This window comes from Anticarsia gemmatalis, chromosome 17 (genome assembly GCF_050436995.1).
Source record: "Anticarsia gemmatalis isolate Benzon Research Colony breed Stoneville strain chromosome 17, ilAntGemm2 primary, whole genome shotgun sequence".
Taxonomy (NCBI): domain Eukaryota; kingdom Metazoa; phylum Arthropoda; class Insecta; order Lepidoptera; family Erebidae; genus Anticarsia; species Anticarsia gemmatalis.
Genome location: NC_134761.1, coordinates 3,726,041 through 3,746,803, shown reverse-complemented (window position 1 = coordinate 3,746,803; position 20,763 = coordinate 3,726,041). Strand labels below are relative to the sequence as shown.

The 20,763-nt window shown below is 38.5% G+C and overlaps 1 protein-coding gene across 3 annotated transcripts in view; it reads left to right on the top strand.

Moving 5' to 3' along the window:
• Positions 1-18,893, top strand: part of Ptp36E (protein tyrosine phosphatase 36E) — an 83,368-nt gene extending 64,475 nt beyond the window's left edge. For 2 of the 3 annotated variants that reach the window (XM_076125310.1, XM_076125308.1), the window contains 14 exons: positions 1,390-1,508; positions 7,679-7,766; positions 10,911-10,987; positions 13,363-13,497; positions 15,411-15,548; positions 16,164-16,330; positions 16,616-16,751; positions 17,079-17,328; positions 17,540-17,616; positions 17,693-17,824; positions 17,938-18,066; positions 18,147-18,334; positions 18,418-18,553; positions 18,642-18,892. In XM_076125310.1, the coding sequence (XP_075981425.1) occupies positions 1,390-1,508; positions 7,679-7,766; positions 10,911-10,987; positions 13,363-13,497; positions 15,411-15,548; positions 16,164-16,330; positions 16,616-16,751; positions 17,079-17,328; positions 17,540-17,616; positions 17,693-17,824; positions 17,938-18,066; positions 18,147-18,334; positions 18,418-18,553; positions 18,642-18,722 (1,853 nt within the window). In that variant the 3' untranslated portion in view covers positions 18,723-18,892. Of the gene's footprint in view, positions 1-1,389; positions 1,509-7,678; positions 7,767-10,910; positions 10,988-13,362; positions 13,498-15,410; positions 15,549-16,163; positions 16,331-16,615; positions 16,752-17,078; positions 17,329-17,539; positions 17,617-17,692; positions 17,825-17,937; positions 18,067-18,146; positions 18,335-18,417; positions 18,554-18,641 lie in introns of all 3 variants that reach the window. The other variant, XM_076125309.1, reaches the window with a different exon arrangement.
• Positions 18,894-20,763: the final 1,870 nt, after the last annotated feature.

Sequence of the window (20,763 nt, the reverse complement as noted above, 5' to 3'; positions counted from 1 at the left end):
ATTTATCATTTGCAGCGTCGAGATGTTTCATTCACTCGTTCCTTACTTAAGTGGGCACAGTTCTGTGCCATTCACCCCCAATCCGAATTTTGGCCGATAAATCTTCGTTTGGTGCGTTTCACTCGGCAAAATACTTGCTAGCTAATTTTTCGAGAATAATTTATCGTATTTTCTATGTTTTCGACTGCAATAAATAATGTTTGTTGGATTTATAGGACTGAAATGATACAAACATTTCGAATAACATTACAGCGAATTCGTATTTTATTAATTATTTATTCGGTTGTAATAAATTCAAATTTCAATACTCACGAAGCATATCATTGCATACTTTTAAAATACTTACTTATACTTACTTTAAAATACTTAGAAGCAAAAATACATTTTTACTTCAATAAAGAGCATAGCTATAAGTAGAAACGTGATAACAATAATATTAAGTTTAGATGTGTTAAATACAGTAGATGATTAGTAACTGGAGTCAAGTAATTAACAAAGAGTGGTGTGGCTTAGAAATATAACATTAACACTTAGACGATCGCACACAATAGAATGCTTCATTTAGAACATAATTATGTACTAGACTTTATAAGAAAGAAAGAATTTTAGTAACTTCTGAGACTAGCAACAATGGATTGGTATAATCTAGAAAAAGTTCCATATATACTATTACTTTGACTGTAATTTTGGTAGTTATAAGCAAATTCAAGAGACTACTAATGCAGTGATAAACTTAAGGGAGATTTAGTTCAAGTTACTTTGATCGGTCGATATAAAAATCACATTATATATTTAATGTCTTAGCTTAAACTGTAATTCGGATAACATTATTTAGATGTAAAATAAAAGTAAAAAATAAAAGAGTTCATATAACATGCTGTGATAACGTAAGTACGATTCCCATAACAAAATTGCATATTGATTGTTGTATGCCTCCGTAACTCTCAGATGCTCACCAAGAGAATGATAAATTACATGATATTTTCTTAAGGTACAAAGTATTTATACCAATCCGCAGTTGCTAGTCTTTACATAGTAATATAACTATGTGAAACTTTAAAACAGACTCGAACTATACCGTAGGACAAAGCTTACAAAGTAAGCATGTGACCGATGCGGGCTGACACTGATTATATGCTCCTTTGTAGGTCTGTCCAAACCATTATACGGTATTATTTCAACTTGAATACACTAGAAAATTCTTGAACATTCTCAAGAATAAATAGAAAACTAAATTCTAAAAGCAATGAAGTATAAATCAAAAAATATTTGATACAGAGGAAATCATAAATTTTAATGTTGTTCCAATCCGATTCGAGAATGTTCTATAATTTTCTTTAAAGTAATATTTTGCTATGATTTATGTACTAATGTTGTTATGTTCTGCAGCCGACGAGAACGGTTCCATATCGGAGACGATACCGGACCGGCCCGTCGAACTGAAGAACTTTCCGAAACTCTGCGACCAAAGAAGAAAGTATCCAGTACTATACAAACTAGAATTTCAAGTAAGTATCAATGTCATTCCTTCTAATAGATAATTATTGTGTCTATGTTTATGAGAGTAGACCTCTACATACCTGTTTTATGACTTACGAAAGTTAAAAAAGTGACCAATGCTGTATGAAAACAGTTATGAAAGCCAAAACTTATCTAAAGCTGGTGAAAGTTATGGTCATTCAGAATTCAAAATTCATTATATTTGTACTAATTTGTATTGAACAATGTCCAGTTAAAGTTTTCAAACATACGGTGACAGTTTACCAATGATTATATTTTTCTAAAAAATGTACAAAATCTAGATTTTCTGAACTCCTATAAAGTCTTAATCAACCTTATAATTACTTCAAATGATAATACGTTCCAATTGATATAACACCTAACCATCTGACTCCATTTAATTTCCGAAGAACGTTTATCAATGAACAAAACAAGTACTAAGGAGAGGTACACAGAAACGTCCGAATCGGCAGTTACAGTGACTTATTATCTTCCCGTAATGGAGAATTGTTGGCGTTGAACCAAAAGCGCGGAGTAATCCGGGGTGCCACCGATTATCTGTGTCAAACCTTGCACTACGTTGAAAGAGGTCATCTTAATTTAAAACTGTCTACACAATAAGGTAAAATAAAGTATGTGCTGTTTGTTTTAAGACAAAGAATTGGGTCAGGATATAAAAATTACTTAAATTGTCAGGTTACTCTCTACACGGACATGGATCGCGTTCCCACACAGAAAATACGTTTTTACGATTCACTTAGTTGTTTGTACTTCAAGTCTGCAATAATTTTTATGTTTGTTTGAAATTATCTAAGAGAAATGTTTGAACAAAATTTGTGCGAAGAATAAATAAAATAAAAGTAAAGACAACGTTTTGATGACAAGACAAATAATAAGCGATATTATAATTAACGAGAAAAGAAATCTAAATGAACATGATTAAATTGTCAATTTTCGGAACGAGCATCAAAGAAAATTGTCCGCTGGAGTAGACATACTTCCAAAATTATTCTACAGAACAAATTGTAATTTGGAATTGTAATTTTCAAGAGAAAAAAGCGGATTGCGTTAAGACTTTTGTATCATAATACTTCAGTCTTTCTTTAGACTTGGAAAAAACAGCTCGCGATAATAAATGAAGCCCCCTTCGGGAAAGTTAGGCTTCATAATTCTGATGTTTTGAATACGAAATCCTTATTGTAACTTGCTTATCTTGAGTTCCATTTTCTTTGAGTTATGGGGTCGAGATATCTACTCAATTTGTTTATCAGCATTGTCCAAGCTTGTGTTAAGCTTTTTACTGTAGAAAATATTTGACATCAAAATTAATAACTCCCAAACCGACCCTAAAAGTTGTTATACGAAATCATAAGCTTTTCAAAGTATTACATCATCTATAATACTCTGAAACTGAAAGTAAAAATTAAATGACCCGAGACTCGAAACTTGAACAATAAACTATACAAATTGAATCATAGTAGAAGAGTTTTACGAAATAGATTATGAAGTTGTGGCTTAATCCAGTTTCTCAAGTTAATCTTCTGGTTGAGTTTTAAAAAGAAATATTATTTTCTTTGTAGCTCGCTCGTGCTCCCAATAGCGGGTTAGTTCCAAACTACCTGATATTTTTCATTCTTATTGTGTTCGTGGTAGAAAAGAAATGAAGAAAAAGTGTTGCTGTGTTTATTAGTAGTACTATGGAGTGAGAATACAGTCTTATCTTTTCCTTTGGGAGCGATGCGAGAGTATCTTTTGAATGGCGGTCATCAGTCACTTTTTATTGCCTGTTGGCTTATTATTCAAGAAAGGTAGTCCGTTGTCTAGTTTATATTTCGAAATGATAGTGGTCAGTATTTGCTTTCAAGTACAACTATATCTATAATTTATCGGATATTTATTCTTATTGCAATGCTAATGTATACTTAGGGTCCCGTAGCTCGATTCTTTACAACTATCGACTACCGACAACTGGCCTGTCATCGAAAAATATTGTATAAAATCGGATCAAATAATTCCTACGACATCCGTCAGAGGCGCTCCTCTGACGGACGTCGTGGGAATTATTTTAGCAGTACATTCTAAATGTTTAACTTTCGATACTCGACAGTACCGACTGTACAGAATCGCGCTACCATAAAAGGTATTTAACATAGATGTAGTGTAGGTAGCGCCTTATTTAGTACTGTTTGCTAGATCCAGACCCATTATTTACGTAACCTTCTACCTCAACACTGCCAACTTAAGAAATACTATTTTGTAAATAACAATACCTTGTTACCATGTAGAAATATGCAGCCTTGACCTAAAAGATGCAATAGAAGCAGGTTACATACATTGCGTGATTTGGAAACGTGACAATTTCAAAGAATATATCGATGCATAAGTACATGTATGTGATATACGATGTGGAATCGAAGCCAAGCTGAAAGTTATATGTGCATTGGTATAAAATTGAAATAGTTTTGAGGATTACGTACACACCGCATCGCATTGTTTCAAATACATTTTCTATTTGAATTGAATATTCTGTGTTAGTGTTATTTATTTTTGTTTGGCTATTATGCGGTTCGATTTGGAACTATTGTTTTCGAAAGGTATTAGAATCAAAATTTATGTAGGTACTATATATTGATATATGATATTGGATTTATAAATGATTAAGTATGGCAGAAAATAAATAGCGATCCCAGTAACAGTGCAAATGATTTTCGAAATTTTCTTGACATTTCAGCTTCAAGTTAAGGGAATTTAAATTTTGTTCTTCTAAAAAGTTTATGAAATATTATAGCTTCCGCCCGCGACTTAGACCGCGTAAAGAGATTACCCGTGGTTAAAGTGTCCTATGTTTTTATCTAGATTATAAACTATCCGTGTATAAAACTTCATTAAAATCTGTTCAACAGTTTTTTCGTAACTTAATAACAAAAATATCTACCTATCTACATTCATCCCCACAAACTTTCCATTTATAATATCAATAGTAAGTACATTAACGAATTTAACAAAAATGGGAATAAAGTTAGTCTGTCTAAACCAAAACAAACAAATTCATCTCAACTACTTAGTGGGAGTAAATTAAAAGTATTTAGCGACATGCAGCGAGGTGGCGCCCGCTCGCTCAGAGCCTGGCCGGTAAGTATCTAGGTTAAGCTTGGTCTGACGCGACCTACTTGTGCGCTGTGCACTTTTATTTGGCACACAATGTATTAAGCGTTTTTCCGATGGCGACTTAGAACGATTGATAGATTGTGGCGTTACATTTTAAGTTAAAGACACGTTAGAGGTTTGTTTCATTTAAAACTTTAAAGAACGTAGTTCTAAGGTTTTCTTATAATCATATATGTGGAAGCTTTTCTATCCAAGACCATAGATTTATTGTGTATCTGCTACAGCAATAGTTCAAACCATTTCAAACTTTAACAATTATCCAAATATCTTAAGATACTAACTCTATATACTAAAGGATTATTCAGTCACAAAAACAATCGGTTTTTTATGCATACGTAAATACAACTCAAATTTGACTAAGCCTAACTAAGGCGTAGTTTTTTCGACCATCTCAATACTATAACCAACAACGAATGTAAAGGGAAAATAATCGTCAAATCGTAAAAATTCTCTTATTCCTTGCACATTTCTTCTCCCTTTCATGAAGACATCACGGAAGTGATACATCCATATCAGCGACCTTCCGAACTTTTCCAAGAGCTGACAATCGAAACTTATAGTTGACGTGTTCGAACAGCAAGAAAATAACTCGCAAGTCTTTTGTCAACTTTATCTGAACATGGATCTGTGAAGTTCTGTACGTCTTACTTCAGCGAAAGATAACGCGTGTAATGGGAAATATATTGGTGTATTGACTTCTATCTTTTTCGCTTTTGGTTTGTAGTTTTCTTAGTGTATTTCGGAAGGAAAATTGTTTGCGTTTAAAATTGAGTCTTATTATTGAGAGTTATTATTAATTACGTTTAGGATTTCACCACTTCTGGCTAAGTATCAGATGGCTTTTCAGGTGGAGAATATTGACAACTTACACTTATTCGTAAATTGTAAAACTTAGCCTTGATAGTGCAAACTGATAACTGTTAGCTTCAGAGACTTAGAATATTTGTTAACCGTCATAATAATACGTGGGCCACTACTTATATTTTGAGCCTAACTATGAAAAACGGTAAATATGTGAGTGAAAACTACTTTATCGTGTTCTCGGGTATTCTTATGCGTGATCTAGATAGATTTTTATCTAATCGAAATATTTTTTAAATATTTTTTTTCTTTCGCGAAGACCCCTCAAAAACAGGGTGTTTAAAAGCATAACCTGTTTCTTGTGCCGATGAAATATCAAGGTTAATGTTATTTATTCTCGACGTTTTGGAACTAAATAAAGTCATTTGATATCAAACTGTAGTGTATGGCGAGAAACTAATTTATTCGATTATTTTCGTGCACATAACAGCCGGTTGTTTAGCGAGATGCGTTACGGCCGGCATTGTTTTTATTTAGCTCGACCTGTAGGATTTTGAGATTTTTCCATATTTTAAACCAGTCTTTTGGTAAATTTTTGGTTATAAATCAATAAGAATTAACCATTCTGCATTTTTCTAAAGGTACTTTTCACCGTAACACAGTTTTTATAATAAATCAAGGGACTACTTGTTCCGAAGTGCTTCAAGCGCGAATATTTTTATCTGTATTTGGTTCATCTTAAAGTTTCTATAAATTCAACTGATGTTTATTTTTGGGCTCATGCGCATTATATCCTAGATCCCTGTTTTATCACAATTTGATACACGTATTTTGAAGCCAAACGATGGACTTTTCAAGCATTTGTTTGCACTAATCGGCGCAAGGACCTTATCGAACGGTAGTAAAAAAAAAATTGGTTCATTTAGAAAAAATCTTCTAATCGGAAATGTTGTTCCCTAATATTTTATATCTAAGAGTGGAAATAATGTTTAGGATTGTGTCATTCTTTTCTTGTACCAGGAAACTAAAATGCATAATTAATTTTCGCACAGCATCAATTTTTCCGGAGACAACTGGTGACCTTGGACGACCTTCAGGAATTTCATTGGTGATGGAAAAATAATAATGATAGAACTCTATTTATTAGCGTTTTAAATTTTCAAAGGATCAGACTTTATCAACAAAATAATAAATAAGTCGATATAGACACGACTGTTTCTATAAGTCACGTCAAAAGTCGTAAAAAATATTTGCACGAAAATGTTAACATCCTAATGCCTTTTTCCCGCACACTTACAATTTTCGATCGACGATATTGAAAATATTTTCAACGCAGATTTCAAAACTTTTTTAGGAATGTAGTAGTCAAAAAGGTCGAACTTTACGATGAAAACACCAAATGGGGTCTAAAACAATCAGATTCGTCAAGGCTCAAAATATAAGTAGTGACCTAAGTATTATATACTAGAAGCAGAGATATCGCGTTTTTTAACTTACCCATACATGTTTCTGAAAGTCTCTTTGAAACATAAGTGGATTCACAGAAATGAAAATACCATAGCATAAATAAATACGAGAAAGCCAACGAAATATTACATCATTGGTAAACTGTGTACTTCAAAAACGTCAGCAAATACATACAAAGTAAAAACGAAGCTCATTTAACATTCTCAAAAAGCAGACACGTAGAAATAAAGAATGAATGACACGTACTCACTCCAAGTTATTTTCATACACAAAATTAAGTGTATGAAAAGGGTAATGTGTTATACAAGCTTCTATCCGCGACTTCATCCGCGTGAAAATAATTGCCGGGACTAAAAAAACGTATAGATAAGAATTATTAGTATTCTATGTGGATTAAAAAGTTATAGACAGTCCAACAACTTAATAGAGAGCCTAGGTACGCTAGATTAGTCTAGTTTTCTGAACTAAGATTCTGTGTATTTCGAAAATATACTAGCTGTATTAAACTTCACCGTCAGCCGCAAAAGCCTGCGTGTCAATGATGTTCTAAATTCTGGATTTAGTATACCTTCGTCAGCCGCGAACCTTGCATACAAGACTCTTTACTAAGCTGTTGGACTATATCTACGAACAAATTTTCAGCAAAACCCTTTCGGCACTCTTCGTGTGAGAAACAAACTTCCAGCCATACATCCCTTGCATGTATAATATAAGTAAGATAATGTATGTCTCTCTGTTCCAGACTGCGGTCAAAGTGGAGACACACTCCTGCCGACACGCTACGAAGAAATCAAATTCACATAAAAACCAGAACCAAAAAGTCATACCTTGTGAGTATTTGCTTTCAATATTATGTGCGTTAATCCCTTTTGGATATAAGTACATATTGTTTAGATGTACGACATCCTTTTGTTTTCTTTTATACGAATTTTTACTTAGAATAGGTCAATTATTTTGCACGCAAGTGTTTAAACACAAAAATATATGTTACAAGTAGACGTGTTTAACTATGCGAAATACAGGTTTACTATTATTGTGTCAAGTATCTACCTAATCTATTCAGCCATGATTGCTTGATTTCAGAACAATCATCCATACATATTGTTAAGAATTTTACAGCTTCTAATTTTCAATAGAAAATTTCCCTAAAAAATATATTTCTACTAGACTAAAATTTCGTGTTTGCTAACTAAAATTCCATATTCAGTTAGTCGGTCGTTTCATTTGCGTTGCACAGAGTTTTGCACTGACGCTCAAATTGAAAGGTGTGAGCCCACTTCAGCCAATTAATGTGCACCTGTGTGTATTGACTTGTATTTCATAGTGGTTTCCAACAACATCGTGCTTAAATACACTCGAGCTATATTTCGGGTGGAGAAACGGGGTCTGAAGCTTTCCTAACTTAGTTTTAGGTATACGAGTAACTACTACATTTTCAGTTGTCAATGGGATTTATAATGAATAGGAATGGAGGGAGACTTATGTGTTTTTTTTTGTGAAAAAACTTTATTGAAAGACAAAAATAAAGTTCAGCGCAGTAGGTTTGATTTTGAAAGAAGGTTACCGGAAGGAGTTAGTTTTATTAATACAAAATTCTTCTATTCTTATAAGCCCATACCTAGTCTCGTTTCGAAACCATATTTTACAGCAACAAGTGCTAGTAGTACAAAGTATAATAAAACATAATATTTATCTCGATTTAACCTCAACGCAGCCAAGTGTATCTCCCACCCAATAACAACATCCAGAATTTTCCACAACCGTTTTTATTTGGCTCGCACATAAAGCTGGTCATAAAAGTGAAATCTTTTTTACGAGTTCATTGTGGCTTAACACATTAAACTTAGATCTGAGTCTATTCAAGTCGAGACAAGTCGTTTGTGAGTGCCGAACTTTATTCCAATGCTGATTTTGACACGCTCGTTTTTAACTGTAAATTGCTCCATTGAAAATGTCAAGAAGATGTAAAACCACGATTAAGATAAAAGGAAATGAGTTTTTTCGTTTAATTTGCATAATTTTGATGGATATTTTTCAAGAGTTTTCTTGAGAATGATTACGGAATACTTAATTTTGTGGAATGTCAAAATGTCGTTTCCGATTTTGGTTGATTAAGATTTAAATGGCTTTATCTTGTATGGCAGGCGTAAAGAAAACCTTACTAGGACACAATAGAACGGTTGTAAAGATAAACGTTATCAAAATGTAATAAGGATCGATATCGTTCGTCAAACATTGACAAGTCTACTAATTTAAATGAATTTACACATCAAATAACTATTTTCTTTCTACTATTTATGCCATTTAGTTCATTCAAAGCGTAATTTCAATCGAGATCCTTGTTTTTTCCTGTCATTCAACGCAACCACCATCCTACACAACCACATCCAACAATCTCATTCCAATTCCCCATTCTCCATAACACAAACAAAACAATTTCCATCAAAAGTGTCGATAAAGTAAATGCACTCCCTTTACAACGTCTCACGGCGCGACAGTTTTCAATAGAACAACATCCATTGCGGCGTTTTACTCGGTTATCTCGGGTCACACCGCCGGTAACGTTCAGTCTACATCGTGCAATTTGTCCTTATACAGGTACAAAGGGAGGTAGAGACAAGTTGGTGGGACAAAAGCTTTGTTACCCTGCGGTTTGGTCTAGTTGTATTGTTTAAGAAACATCTGATAATTTACTAAAGGGCGTGTTCATTTAAAAGCTTAAATTCGTTTTCTTAGTTTCCGTTTATTTTGGGGAGATCTTGTATTGATTCTTTTGAATGAATGTGATTTTCGACTACGTTTCTTACGGTATTCTTTATGCAAAGCTTAAGGGTTAGTGAATCAGAAGAGATACGGAATGGATTATGTTCGGATTTTTCAAATGCTCTTGTAGCGCACGTAGTAAGATATTAGTAAAAAGTCAATCATACAATTTGAAGTAGATTTCATAAAATTGAAGAGCACGTAGGACTAGTCTTAATAGTACTTATTTATACAACTGTTTAGAAGAGCTGACCACTGCGGCTCTAGCACTGCATATATGTATATTTATTTATGTATATAGATGATATAGGCAAACTACTATCAAAAATATTGAAATTACATTTCATTTATGAAAATACGAATCGCAATGCAGTTATATTAATTATATTACTGTTTTGACATCAATTTTAGATCAATTCTAATTTGTTTTATAACGCTTAGCCTATTGCCTGACATGATCAAACAATGGTTTTGTTACATACTAATTATGAAACATTTTACATGCCAACCGTTTAAACTGAAATGTTTTGTTAAATGATGTTTGTACGATAGTTGAAAATGTTATATTAAATTTTGAAAGCATTTAATAATTTAATTCTTCTTATCGTCTGGTTAGTGGTCTACCATCGTGTCAAAGTTGTTCAAGCCGCCCAAAGGCCTTTGACATGGCTTAACGCCTGTTATCATAGTAGATAACAACCGGGACCGACTTTTAACGTGCCCTCCGAAGCACGGAGACGCCCAGTTCAAATACCACTTTGCGCTCACCCATCAATGGAGTGACCGTGCGAAGGGTTGCTTAACCCACAGATCGTTTACCGACCGGTGAGCGAAAATGGCTATGGGCGCCTCATAATCAATAATTTAATGAAATTGCATTATGTTTTTGTTTTTTTACGCCACCCGGCTGGCATACAACGACGCGGTCCTGATGATAAGCACTTGCTTACCTTGGCTTTTAGATTCTTGCAACACCATGGACAAATTGGACATAATTTCTTTATTGGATTCCCTTCCCTTACTTTTTATATACTGCATATTATTGTACTTAGTGCCTTGAAGCTTGTCTAATCATCGAATCTTATTGGGAGGTTCGTTTTAGTTCCAGTCATTCATCATGTACGATATTTTTCCATGTACATTACTTACTATTAATTGCGTGAAAATATGTTTTATAGTGTATTGTATTAATGTTTTATTTCTATCAACAGATGACTACAACAGAGTGGTGCTAGAAACTGTGGACCGAGAGCCAGACTCCGACTATATTAATGCTTCCTACATAGATGTGAGTATTACACACATACGAGTATTTACCATATACGCTATTTTTGCTTTACAATAGCGTATACATGTAGTAAAAGTGTCGATTATTTCCACTATATTTTTAAAGAAGAGCATTAAGGCGGTAACGGCATCTTGATATGGGCAACCAGTGAAAATGTTCTATTAATGTATTATTTATGATTAACTCATATACAACGTTGATGAAAGCCAGAGGCATTAATTGACACTACATATAAGTGCCCACTGTCAATCCGAAACTATTTAAAAACAGTTTACGAGAAGTATACGAAAAATCATTTTTCAAAGAAATGATTGAGTAAAATGTAAACTCCCTATGTAAAGATTTGGACTGACCGTGACCTACGTAACAAAACGGTCGTTTCGCGGCGAATGATTTGTAAATAAATATACCTATAGTACTTAATGATCTGACCGGGAATTAAAAATGGTTCTTGAACTAACATTAAACTACACAATATTCCTGTGACTAAATTATTGCTTACATAGATCTGATTTTTGTTGTATAGCCTTATAATGATACAAGAAATATGTAGATAGTATCAATTAATGCCTTTCGCTTTTATCAACGTTGTATAATGTTGGTATAATGTCTATCAAAACATGAATTCAAGCTTCAGCGATTTGAAGATGACTAGCAATATCCTTGATATAGAATCTCTACTGTCATGCTCATTAATTAAACACGTAGGTTTACTTTCAAATTATAATTAATTGAACATTATTAATTTGTTATCTTTGGAGGTATCATATTCATAATTATGGGAAAGACAGGATAACAATATTTTACTTCAAACGAATGTTGATTATGTAAATTTTGTATCGTTATGGGTAAAATAGACACCTACATACAGTAGTGTTTGCATATTATATTAACACGCCTATAGTGTTATTTTTATTATATTTGTGAACTGCAACCTATAATCTGCGTGAAAAGTTTAGAGATCTAAAGACCAATTTTGATAAGTCAGAAATACGAAACATAACAACAAAACATTATGCCTGCTCAATATCTGTAAAACTTCAAAACACGACAATCATATTCTAAAATCCAACCATATCTACGAATCAAATATCCCCACGTTCTTTCAAATAGTTTCCAAATATAACGTAGTGGAACACAAAGGCTTTATACTTCAAAAAAAAGAAGTTGGGCCATTACAAACTCAGTCACGTCTACATATAATGAGTGTAGGAATTGTACGTTCAATGTGCGTAGACGGCTGAAAGACCCTCAAGTGAACGAACCTTTGCGCGAAGTATATATTGTGTCAAATTGAAAACGGTTCAAAGATTTTCTGATAAGTGCCCAGACTGACCAATTTGGGCACAAAGGATGGACTGCGCGAGGAAACATTTGCTTTATTAGAGGGTTCGTGTGAATTTATTTTGTGTTTCGTTTATGTGTTTTCGATTGGGGTACTGTTGAATGAAGCTTTTCGGACATATGCTTTGTGTTTTTTTTTCTAGCCGTAGTAAGTACTGATTATAGATAATAAAGACTTGGATTCAATTTCTAACTCGGACGAAATGTAAAATTATTGAAATCCAATTTTAGGGCTATGTTTCTGGACGAAATTCCGCTAAAGTAGTTATATTTCGACAAGGGAAAGAAAAGTAATTGTATATTCTAGAGATAGTTATTTCATGCCAGGTCAGTATTGTATGTTTTCAAAGTACTCTGTGGCACAGATCCACGTGATCTGCACTTCTCAGAATCAAGAGGAGTTAAGTATTTCACAATATATAAAAAAAGAACAATATTATTTCACATTGTACTTAATGCCTCCAGATTTAATACAGTGGCCAGAAAAATATCATTAAACGTTATCTTCTCATAAAAGTGACGTTTAATATCCAACGCAGCTTCCGCTGTGTTATTGCCATATTAAGATACGGGAGCTGTGCTCATGTTGTTTTGCACATAAGACACATACCTACGATATATTATTACATTATGAAACGATTCTATTCTTTAAGTAAACAACAGGGATGTAAAAACATCCATGACTAAGTATCTTTGAAATATATTTTGATAACTTAAAACAGTATCTGAAACATATTTATGTTCCGCGGAATAATCAGACTAATAATAAATAGTAGTAGAACTTATTTTTACGTACTAGAAAATAAGTTTATGACCTGTGGCGTGATTATCCAAATTCGGTAGGTAACAGATTAGCGAGCGTTAGACACGTAAAACTACTCGATAAAATACTTTCTTTAAAATATGTTAGGGGCAGAGTTTCTCGATTACTACTTGGTTGTCTATGTTGGTAGAAAATCACTTCACAAGTAAATTCCTTACAATACTAAGAAGCACATGGATTTAAATGTGTATATTTGTTTTGTCCACAGAGTATATTAAAACCAAACGCGTACATAGTAACTCAGGGTCCAACTGAAGACACGGTGGTGGACTTCTGGCGCATGATCTGGCAGGAGCGCGCCGCCGCCATCGTCATGCTCACCAAGACCTTCGACTTCATCAAGGTAACAACAATAAACACTTACCAATATCTATGGGGATTTTTATGGACTAAAAATAAACCAGTAGCACCACCAACTTTGGTAGACAATTGACAGTTGAGTAGTATTCTTCTGAGATAGTACCAAAAAAGCCGCGTAAAGGGAAAAAGATGCTAAGTTATATTTTATTTATTTCAAATCTGTGTTGGTCAATACAAAAGCAATCTCCTCTTATATATTTTTGTTGCATTTTAAGAAAATCTACGTATTCTTAAAACCTTTTATTAGCAAGCCGTCTTTGCAGTAAAATTACTTAAAATAAGTAGGTACGTCGACATTTTAGAAACAATTTAGTATGCAAAACTTGAAAACATTACCACAAAAATATCCAACGAAAAATCCCGGAATTACGCAAATCACCAGAAAAATACTAAAAATCAAAGGTAAAGTCCACTTTCTTAGATCATTTATATCTATGTCACAATTCTGATAACGGGAACACGGTGGCCACCTGCATTCTGACAAATAAACGAGAGATATACCTCATTCGTGCCCGTGGCTTCCTCGCGGTCCCGGCGGTAAAGTATGTCAATGTCGTACTTACACTGTGAGAGAATCTTACAACATTCTGTGGAGTAAAATCGTTAGATTTCTACAAGAAAAGTGGGAGTGTTAGATTGAATTTACTGTGGGTTTAGTTTTAATCTGATTTGAAATAAAATTTAGAGAGTAAAGCATCAATTTTGTGGTTAGAACTAGAAATTGCAGTAACGCACTTATCAAAAGTGGGATGAACTATGGGATTTTCCTGGACTAATGTTTATCAAAAATAATTGCTCATTGAAAAATTTTGGCAACTGTGTGCTTTAAGAGACAGGGCTATATTTTGAAAACAATGCTCGGAAGTAATAGGCTACAATTCTGTGTTCATTGAGTCCAATAAATCATTTAGAACAAACTTCAACCGACGGTAATAAACACTCGCATGAAATCATAATATTGTATTGCCTACTTTAAAAATAAAAATAAATAAATATCATTGGCCAACTCACACATGGTCATTTGATTCCAAACTAAGAAGAGCTTGTACTACGGTAACCAAATAACTGATAAACTTAACTTACCCTTTCATAAAAATGATAATCCATTACAAAATTTACTCAATATGATGAAGTAAACTTAAAATACATTCCCTAAATAACTCTACCTTCATCATAAGGTACACTTAGACATGGTAACGTAACACGAAGCCGTCAAGGTACGTAGACCCGAATGTTTTACATATTTGTACAAGTGATGGACGATGTAAAGCTAAACAATTTGCTTGCGGAAAACTTTATATTGCGTTAGAAGAGAAGGGTGGATGATCTATGTGTTTTTATGAGTTCTATGGGGTCTTATGTCATGTATCATGGATTGTAAGCGAAGAGGAAGAATGGGAAAAGGGCCATATACGATGCTATGAGGTTAACGTGAGGCTTATGAATTTCTGCAGGAAGTTTTCCTAGAAAAACCGTTTAAATAGGCTAATAAAATGTCACAGAAAGGTTTTCTTAAAAAAAGTATGCTTAAACACTCGTTTGTGACAAATGCTGGTAATTAAGTAAAAAAATAAAAATAATTTTTGCCTTATCATGCTATGGTTTCCATAAGTTAAATTGTGCATGATTAAAAGTACAATACGACCGTTAACGTTAATTATTTGGGAAACATCGGAATATCGTAAAACCAACCGGTTTGCATATTATGTAAAGCTCAGCTCACTAGAGCGCGCGACGGACAGAATAGCAATTCAAAAGGATTTTAGATCAAAAATTGTGCTTCTTATTTTAAAATCTGTGTATCTAGTATAGAAGAAAACACAACAGACATTGAGAACTCAAACAAAAATAAGGTGAAACAACACTGTCTGCATTTTTTATCTTTTTTTTCACTAGGTGATGTGCGTCCAGTACTGGCCGCCGAACAAAGAAAAGGACGAAACATATGGAGACATCAGCGTAGGTATTGTCCAAGAGGAAGAGCTCGCCAACTTCCACATACGAACATTCAGACTGTACAAGAGCGAGAGAGACGTAAGTATACCCTTCCTTTTCTAGCAAGGTGTATGAAACCCAACAAGTTCCATTAAAAAGGAAACTTGTAAGCTGAGCACTAGCAAATGAAGTTTCTAAATCCCGACGTACTAAGTTGGATTATTTAGTTCGGGGAAATGCAAAAGCTTTGCTTTTTCCTAGGGTCACATTGCCTGCTGAAAAGGCTTTTCATTGCTTCCGTAATCTAGGACTCTTTCGTAGTTTTCGCGGTGTAATTTCCTAACATTTTTAAAAAAAGTAAAATAAAACCTGCGAGAGACGAGAACTGAGACCGCTAATAAGACATTAATGAGTTTGTGTCATTTATTCTGAAATACATTTTCACGGCATTATATTGTGCTGAGTACTCATATTTGATATTGCGCGAAAGTTTGTATTGCGTTGCGAATACGTATACTGCAAACTCAAAAAATCGTTAAGAATTTAACTTAATGGAGAAATGACGGTTCGTTTAAGTAAAACTACGTGTAAGGTTTGAATATCATAGATATTCCGTAACAAGAATTCAATCGACATTGCCTTTTGACAGAAACACAGCATCCCTCTTTACTTTTAGAAATGTTGGAAAATTCCTTCATAATGTTTATCTTCTAGGTGGTGGTAGAAGAACGCTTCATCCTTCAGTTCCACTACACGCAGTGGCACTCACACACGTGTCCGTTCAGTAATGCCCTGCTGGAGTTCAGGCGGAGGGTCCGCGCTGTTGTCGGAAGGAGGCTCGCTACGAACCCTGCTGCTGGACCCATGGTCGTACATTGCAAGTAAGTTGACACCCCAGGGCAGGACTCTTACTAAAACTCTCGTGGGCAGAGATTTGTATATTCAGATATGAGAGAAAAATGTTGACGAAACCTACATGTTCAGACCAAAACAACAAGAAAATAATGAAACTAGGTCTTTTAAGGAATAGAATACACTGTCTTTTACTTAAACTACAAAGACAAAGACTGACTAACAAAGACAGTATGCAGCGAATGTAAAACTCTTAAAGCTAAAAAGCCTTACATTTTATAATAAACGGTTTTTAATATAAACTTTCGTTCCAGTGATGGAGGAGGTCGGTCAGGAGTATACCTAGCTATCGACGCAAACCTCGAGCTAGCCGAGGAAGAAGACTGCTTTGATGTTTTCGGATTTTTGAAGAAACTCAGACAATCGAGGAAAGGCCTTATAGAAAACGAGGTGAGAAAAGTTTTGAAACTTATCCATTCCCATTTAGTTTTTGTGCACCGCATTTTAAGGGTAAGCAGCACTTTAAAAGAGGTATCTTTCTATCGTAGGAGACCTTTTCCCTAAGCACTCAAACCGATCTGGGATTCTTTTTCAAAATATTGGATAAAAATTATAAAATTACAGATTTGATTGTACCTCGAAGTAACTTTTAAATTCACACTGGAATTTGACCATTTCCATGATGTTGATTTTTCATCAAATATGTGTAAAATTTTCATCAAATCATCAGTATGTTGGTATCAAAGAACAGTATCAACAGTGGCCATTTTCTTTTAGGAGCAATACAAATTTGTGTACGACACTTTAGAAGAGCACGTAGTATGCGGGGTCTCGTGGTTCCCGGTGTCGGAACTATCACAAAGACTGAAGCAGAAGTCCCAGCGAGACCCCGTGTCGAAGCTCAATGAGTACCAGAAGGAGTACCAGCAGATCTGCAAGCAGACTCCGAGGTTCACGATAGGAGACTGCGCGGGGGGACACAGAGGAGACAATAGGGAGAAGAATCGAGATGTCTTGGTCGTTCCACGTAAGTTATCACCTAGAAAGTTACTTCTGTCCTGAGTCTAGTACCCACCCATAAAGGGAGTAAGGATAAACTGACATTTTGATTGTACCGCGAGACTAATTTGTGTTGACTAGTTTCAATAACTGTGTTCTAGAAGTATTAGTTATTAGGCTGTTATAAACATTTTTGCTTCCATTTTAACTAGTGATTTGATATTTCTGTTTTCTTGCAGCCGACAACTTTCGCCCATATCTAACGTCTTTCCAAGGAAACAGTTTCACGGATTATATCAACGCAGTGTTTGTAGACGTAAGTTCAGTTAATATAATTGATTAACTTTATGTTTCTTTCCTAAGCAGATAGTAATTACAGTGTTACGTTACAGGGTTATACAAAACCTCGTGAGTACATCGTGACAGAGTGGCCATTGGTGAGAACGCAAGGAGAGTTCTGGTCGCTTGTGTACGACTACGAATGTGCGGCGGTCGTAGTCTTATGCGTGCCACCTAAGAATTCTGTAAGTTTCTATTCTGATGCCCTTATTTGCTAAGAGTTTAGTATTCTCTTCAACTCTGTCTTCTTTTGTATATTAGTAAGCAAATATAATTCTTAATTTCTTATTTCTTCCAGCAACAATTCCCGCCATTCTGGCCGGAGGGTCGACATTCAAAGAAATACGGACCAGTGTTCACGATAGATCATGTTTCACACAACCATTACACCAATATCAAGACATGGATATTTAGAATCAATAAGAAGGTAACTCCTCGTTTTAATAATGACATGTTCAAAATGTGCATGTGTAATGACTTTTCTAATAACCGGCTAAATCCTTGCAGATCATCTCTCTGACTGAGTTGATGGCCGGCGTCAAAGCTCCCACAAAGACAGTACAGCTGTTCCAACTGACATGCTGGCCCATGGGTCACAAGGTGCCTTCCTCTACCAACTCGCTGGTCGAGCTCATGAACATGGTCGAGCGGTGGCGGCAGCGCACTGACTATGGACCCGTCTGTGTCGTGTCGCCGTAAGTATCAAATTAATGTTCCACATTACCGACACAAGCCGGGCGAATAAGATCGGGTAAACAATTTTTCGTTTTCGATACAGTGACGGCCGAAGTCGTGCTGGAGTGTACTGCGCAGCCAACGCCTGCATCGAGCAAGTAATCCAGCACGGAGAAGTTGATGTGTTCCAAGCCGTGAAGACCGTCCGACGACACCGACCGCAGCTCGTCGAGAACATGGTACGTGACTGTTCTTTAACAGCGATTGTCAACACAATCACTATATAAAAAATGGAGAACCGGTTCTAATTAGTATTATTTTCCCCAGACCGAGTACAAGTACTGCTACGATCTAGTCCTTCACTACGTCCTTCACTATTTAAATAAGGACATGAATGAAAAGAAGTGAGAGTGCGAACTTAAGGACGAACTCTGGTTCATCGAGTTCGGTCGCGGCGCGGCGCTGCCCACCACGCCCGAGGAGACCAGCCCCGCGGCGGCGCCGCGCGACGCCAAGCGCCAGCAGCAGCGCGGCGCGCGGCCCAAGCGCGGCCTGTCGCTGGACCGCCTGCTGCCCGCCGCGCGCCCGCCCCTGCCGCACGCCTCCACCGTGGCCGTGGAGGCGCCGCGCCGCCCGCGCCGCGACCGCCCGCCCCTGCGCCGCTCCTTCCGCCTCGAGGACGACGACGCCGCCGCCGACGAGCGGCGCCGCGCCTTCGGCCGAGGGCCCCGCGCGCCGTCCTTCGACGAGGGCGACGTGAGCGACGAGCGCGACGAGCGCGACGACTGCGAGTGCGCGCGCGGCTCGCTCGAGCGCTCCGGGCCCTCCGCCGACGCCGACGAGGACGACTACGAACCGGAGTTCGCCACCTCCCCCCCGTGCGCGCCCGCCCCGCGCGCGGGCTCCACGGACCGCGCGCTGGCCGACGCGCACCCGCGCGGGCCCGCGCGCGCCCACTCCCAGGGCGTGTTCGAACGTCGCTTACCTAGGATATATAAGTTCGGTCTGGACAAGTCTAAACGGGCGAGCTCGAGTGCCCTTTACGAGCGAGCCGAGCGCTCGCCGACCGAGGCGTTCTACAACGCGACCGGCTCGACGAGGCTCAGCTCGCAGGAGCTCTTCGAAAAGTTCTGTTCGGAGGATTTCACTTCGCTGTACGGAAGAGAGGACGACCGCCGTCGCCGGCCCCCGCACTCAAAGTCGACCGGCAGCAGCGGCTCCGACGTGAGGCACGAGCGCACGTGCTGTCGGCGGCCGCCGCTGGGTTCGCAGCCGGCGCTGGGCCGGCGCCACGTGTGCCACGCACCGCGCTCCGAGCGCTCCACGGACTCGGAGGACACGTCGCCGCGCCGAACTGCGCTGCGTCCTTTACCCCTCGACTCGGATGCGGATCAACATCCGCCGGACGATTGCTCTCGATCGGCCCCACTTTTGAGTCCCGATCGTTTCGAGGCTCGCTTCACCTTTGATATTTCGGAAAGAAGCGAGGTTACGTCGAACCGTGATGAGACTCCCTCCGACGCGACCGAGACGCGAAATCTGACTCTATACGAGGAACCGCACTCCGACCGTACGAGCCTGTGCGAGCTATATGATGCAGCCTTCTCGTCTCACCGGCCTTCGTTCCGACGAGACGGATCCCGGCGGCGCACCGGCCCCGTCGACCTTAGCGCCCTCGATTTCAGGGCCATCGACGACGAGAGTCCACGGAACAGTAGACGCACCTCTCAGCGAAGCGTGGACGACACGATACGGCAAAATTCAGAATCGCGAAGTTGGGCTTCCGACTCGGTGTTCACTACGCCTGAGCGTCGCGCCGCCGACTTATCTCCATCTTCGAGTGGCACGCAACACTCTCTCACCGTGCCCGGGGACTCCCCGCCCCGAGCCGACTCGGCCGCCGCCGACTCCACCGTCGCCGACACTACTTTAGCGGACACCACCGTCGTCGAGGAGGAGCCGGCCAGCGTCATCGAGAGAGCAGAATACGCGCTGGCGCTCAGACTCGGTCGCATAGAGCTCGACGACGAGATGTCCGAGCGCGCCGCGTCCACGCCGGCGGGCGGCAGCGCGCGGCTGTCGAGTAGGCCCTCGATGCACAAGTTGGAACCGATCGAACCGGAGAGACTGTGGGGCGGGGGCCCGCGCGGCAGCTGCAGCGAGGGAGACGCGGCGAGCGTGCGCGGCTCGGCGGCCACGCGGCGGCGGCGCGGCGCGTCCGAGCCGCGGCGCTCGTCGCGCTGCTTCCCGCTCTGACTGCGCGCGGCGGCGCCGGCCGGCCTGCAGCGCCGCAGCCGGCGCCGCGCCGCCCCGCCCCCCCTCGTGCCTTCCCGCGTGGCGCGGCGCCGGCGCCGGCGGGCGGCGTCCCCGTACCGCGCCCTGCGCGCGCTGCGCCGCTGGCCGCGCCCTCCCCCGCGCCTCCCCGCTCCCGGCGCCGCTCCCCTTCCCC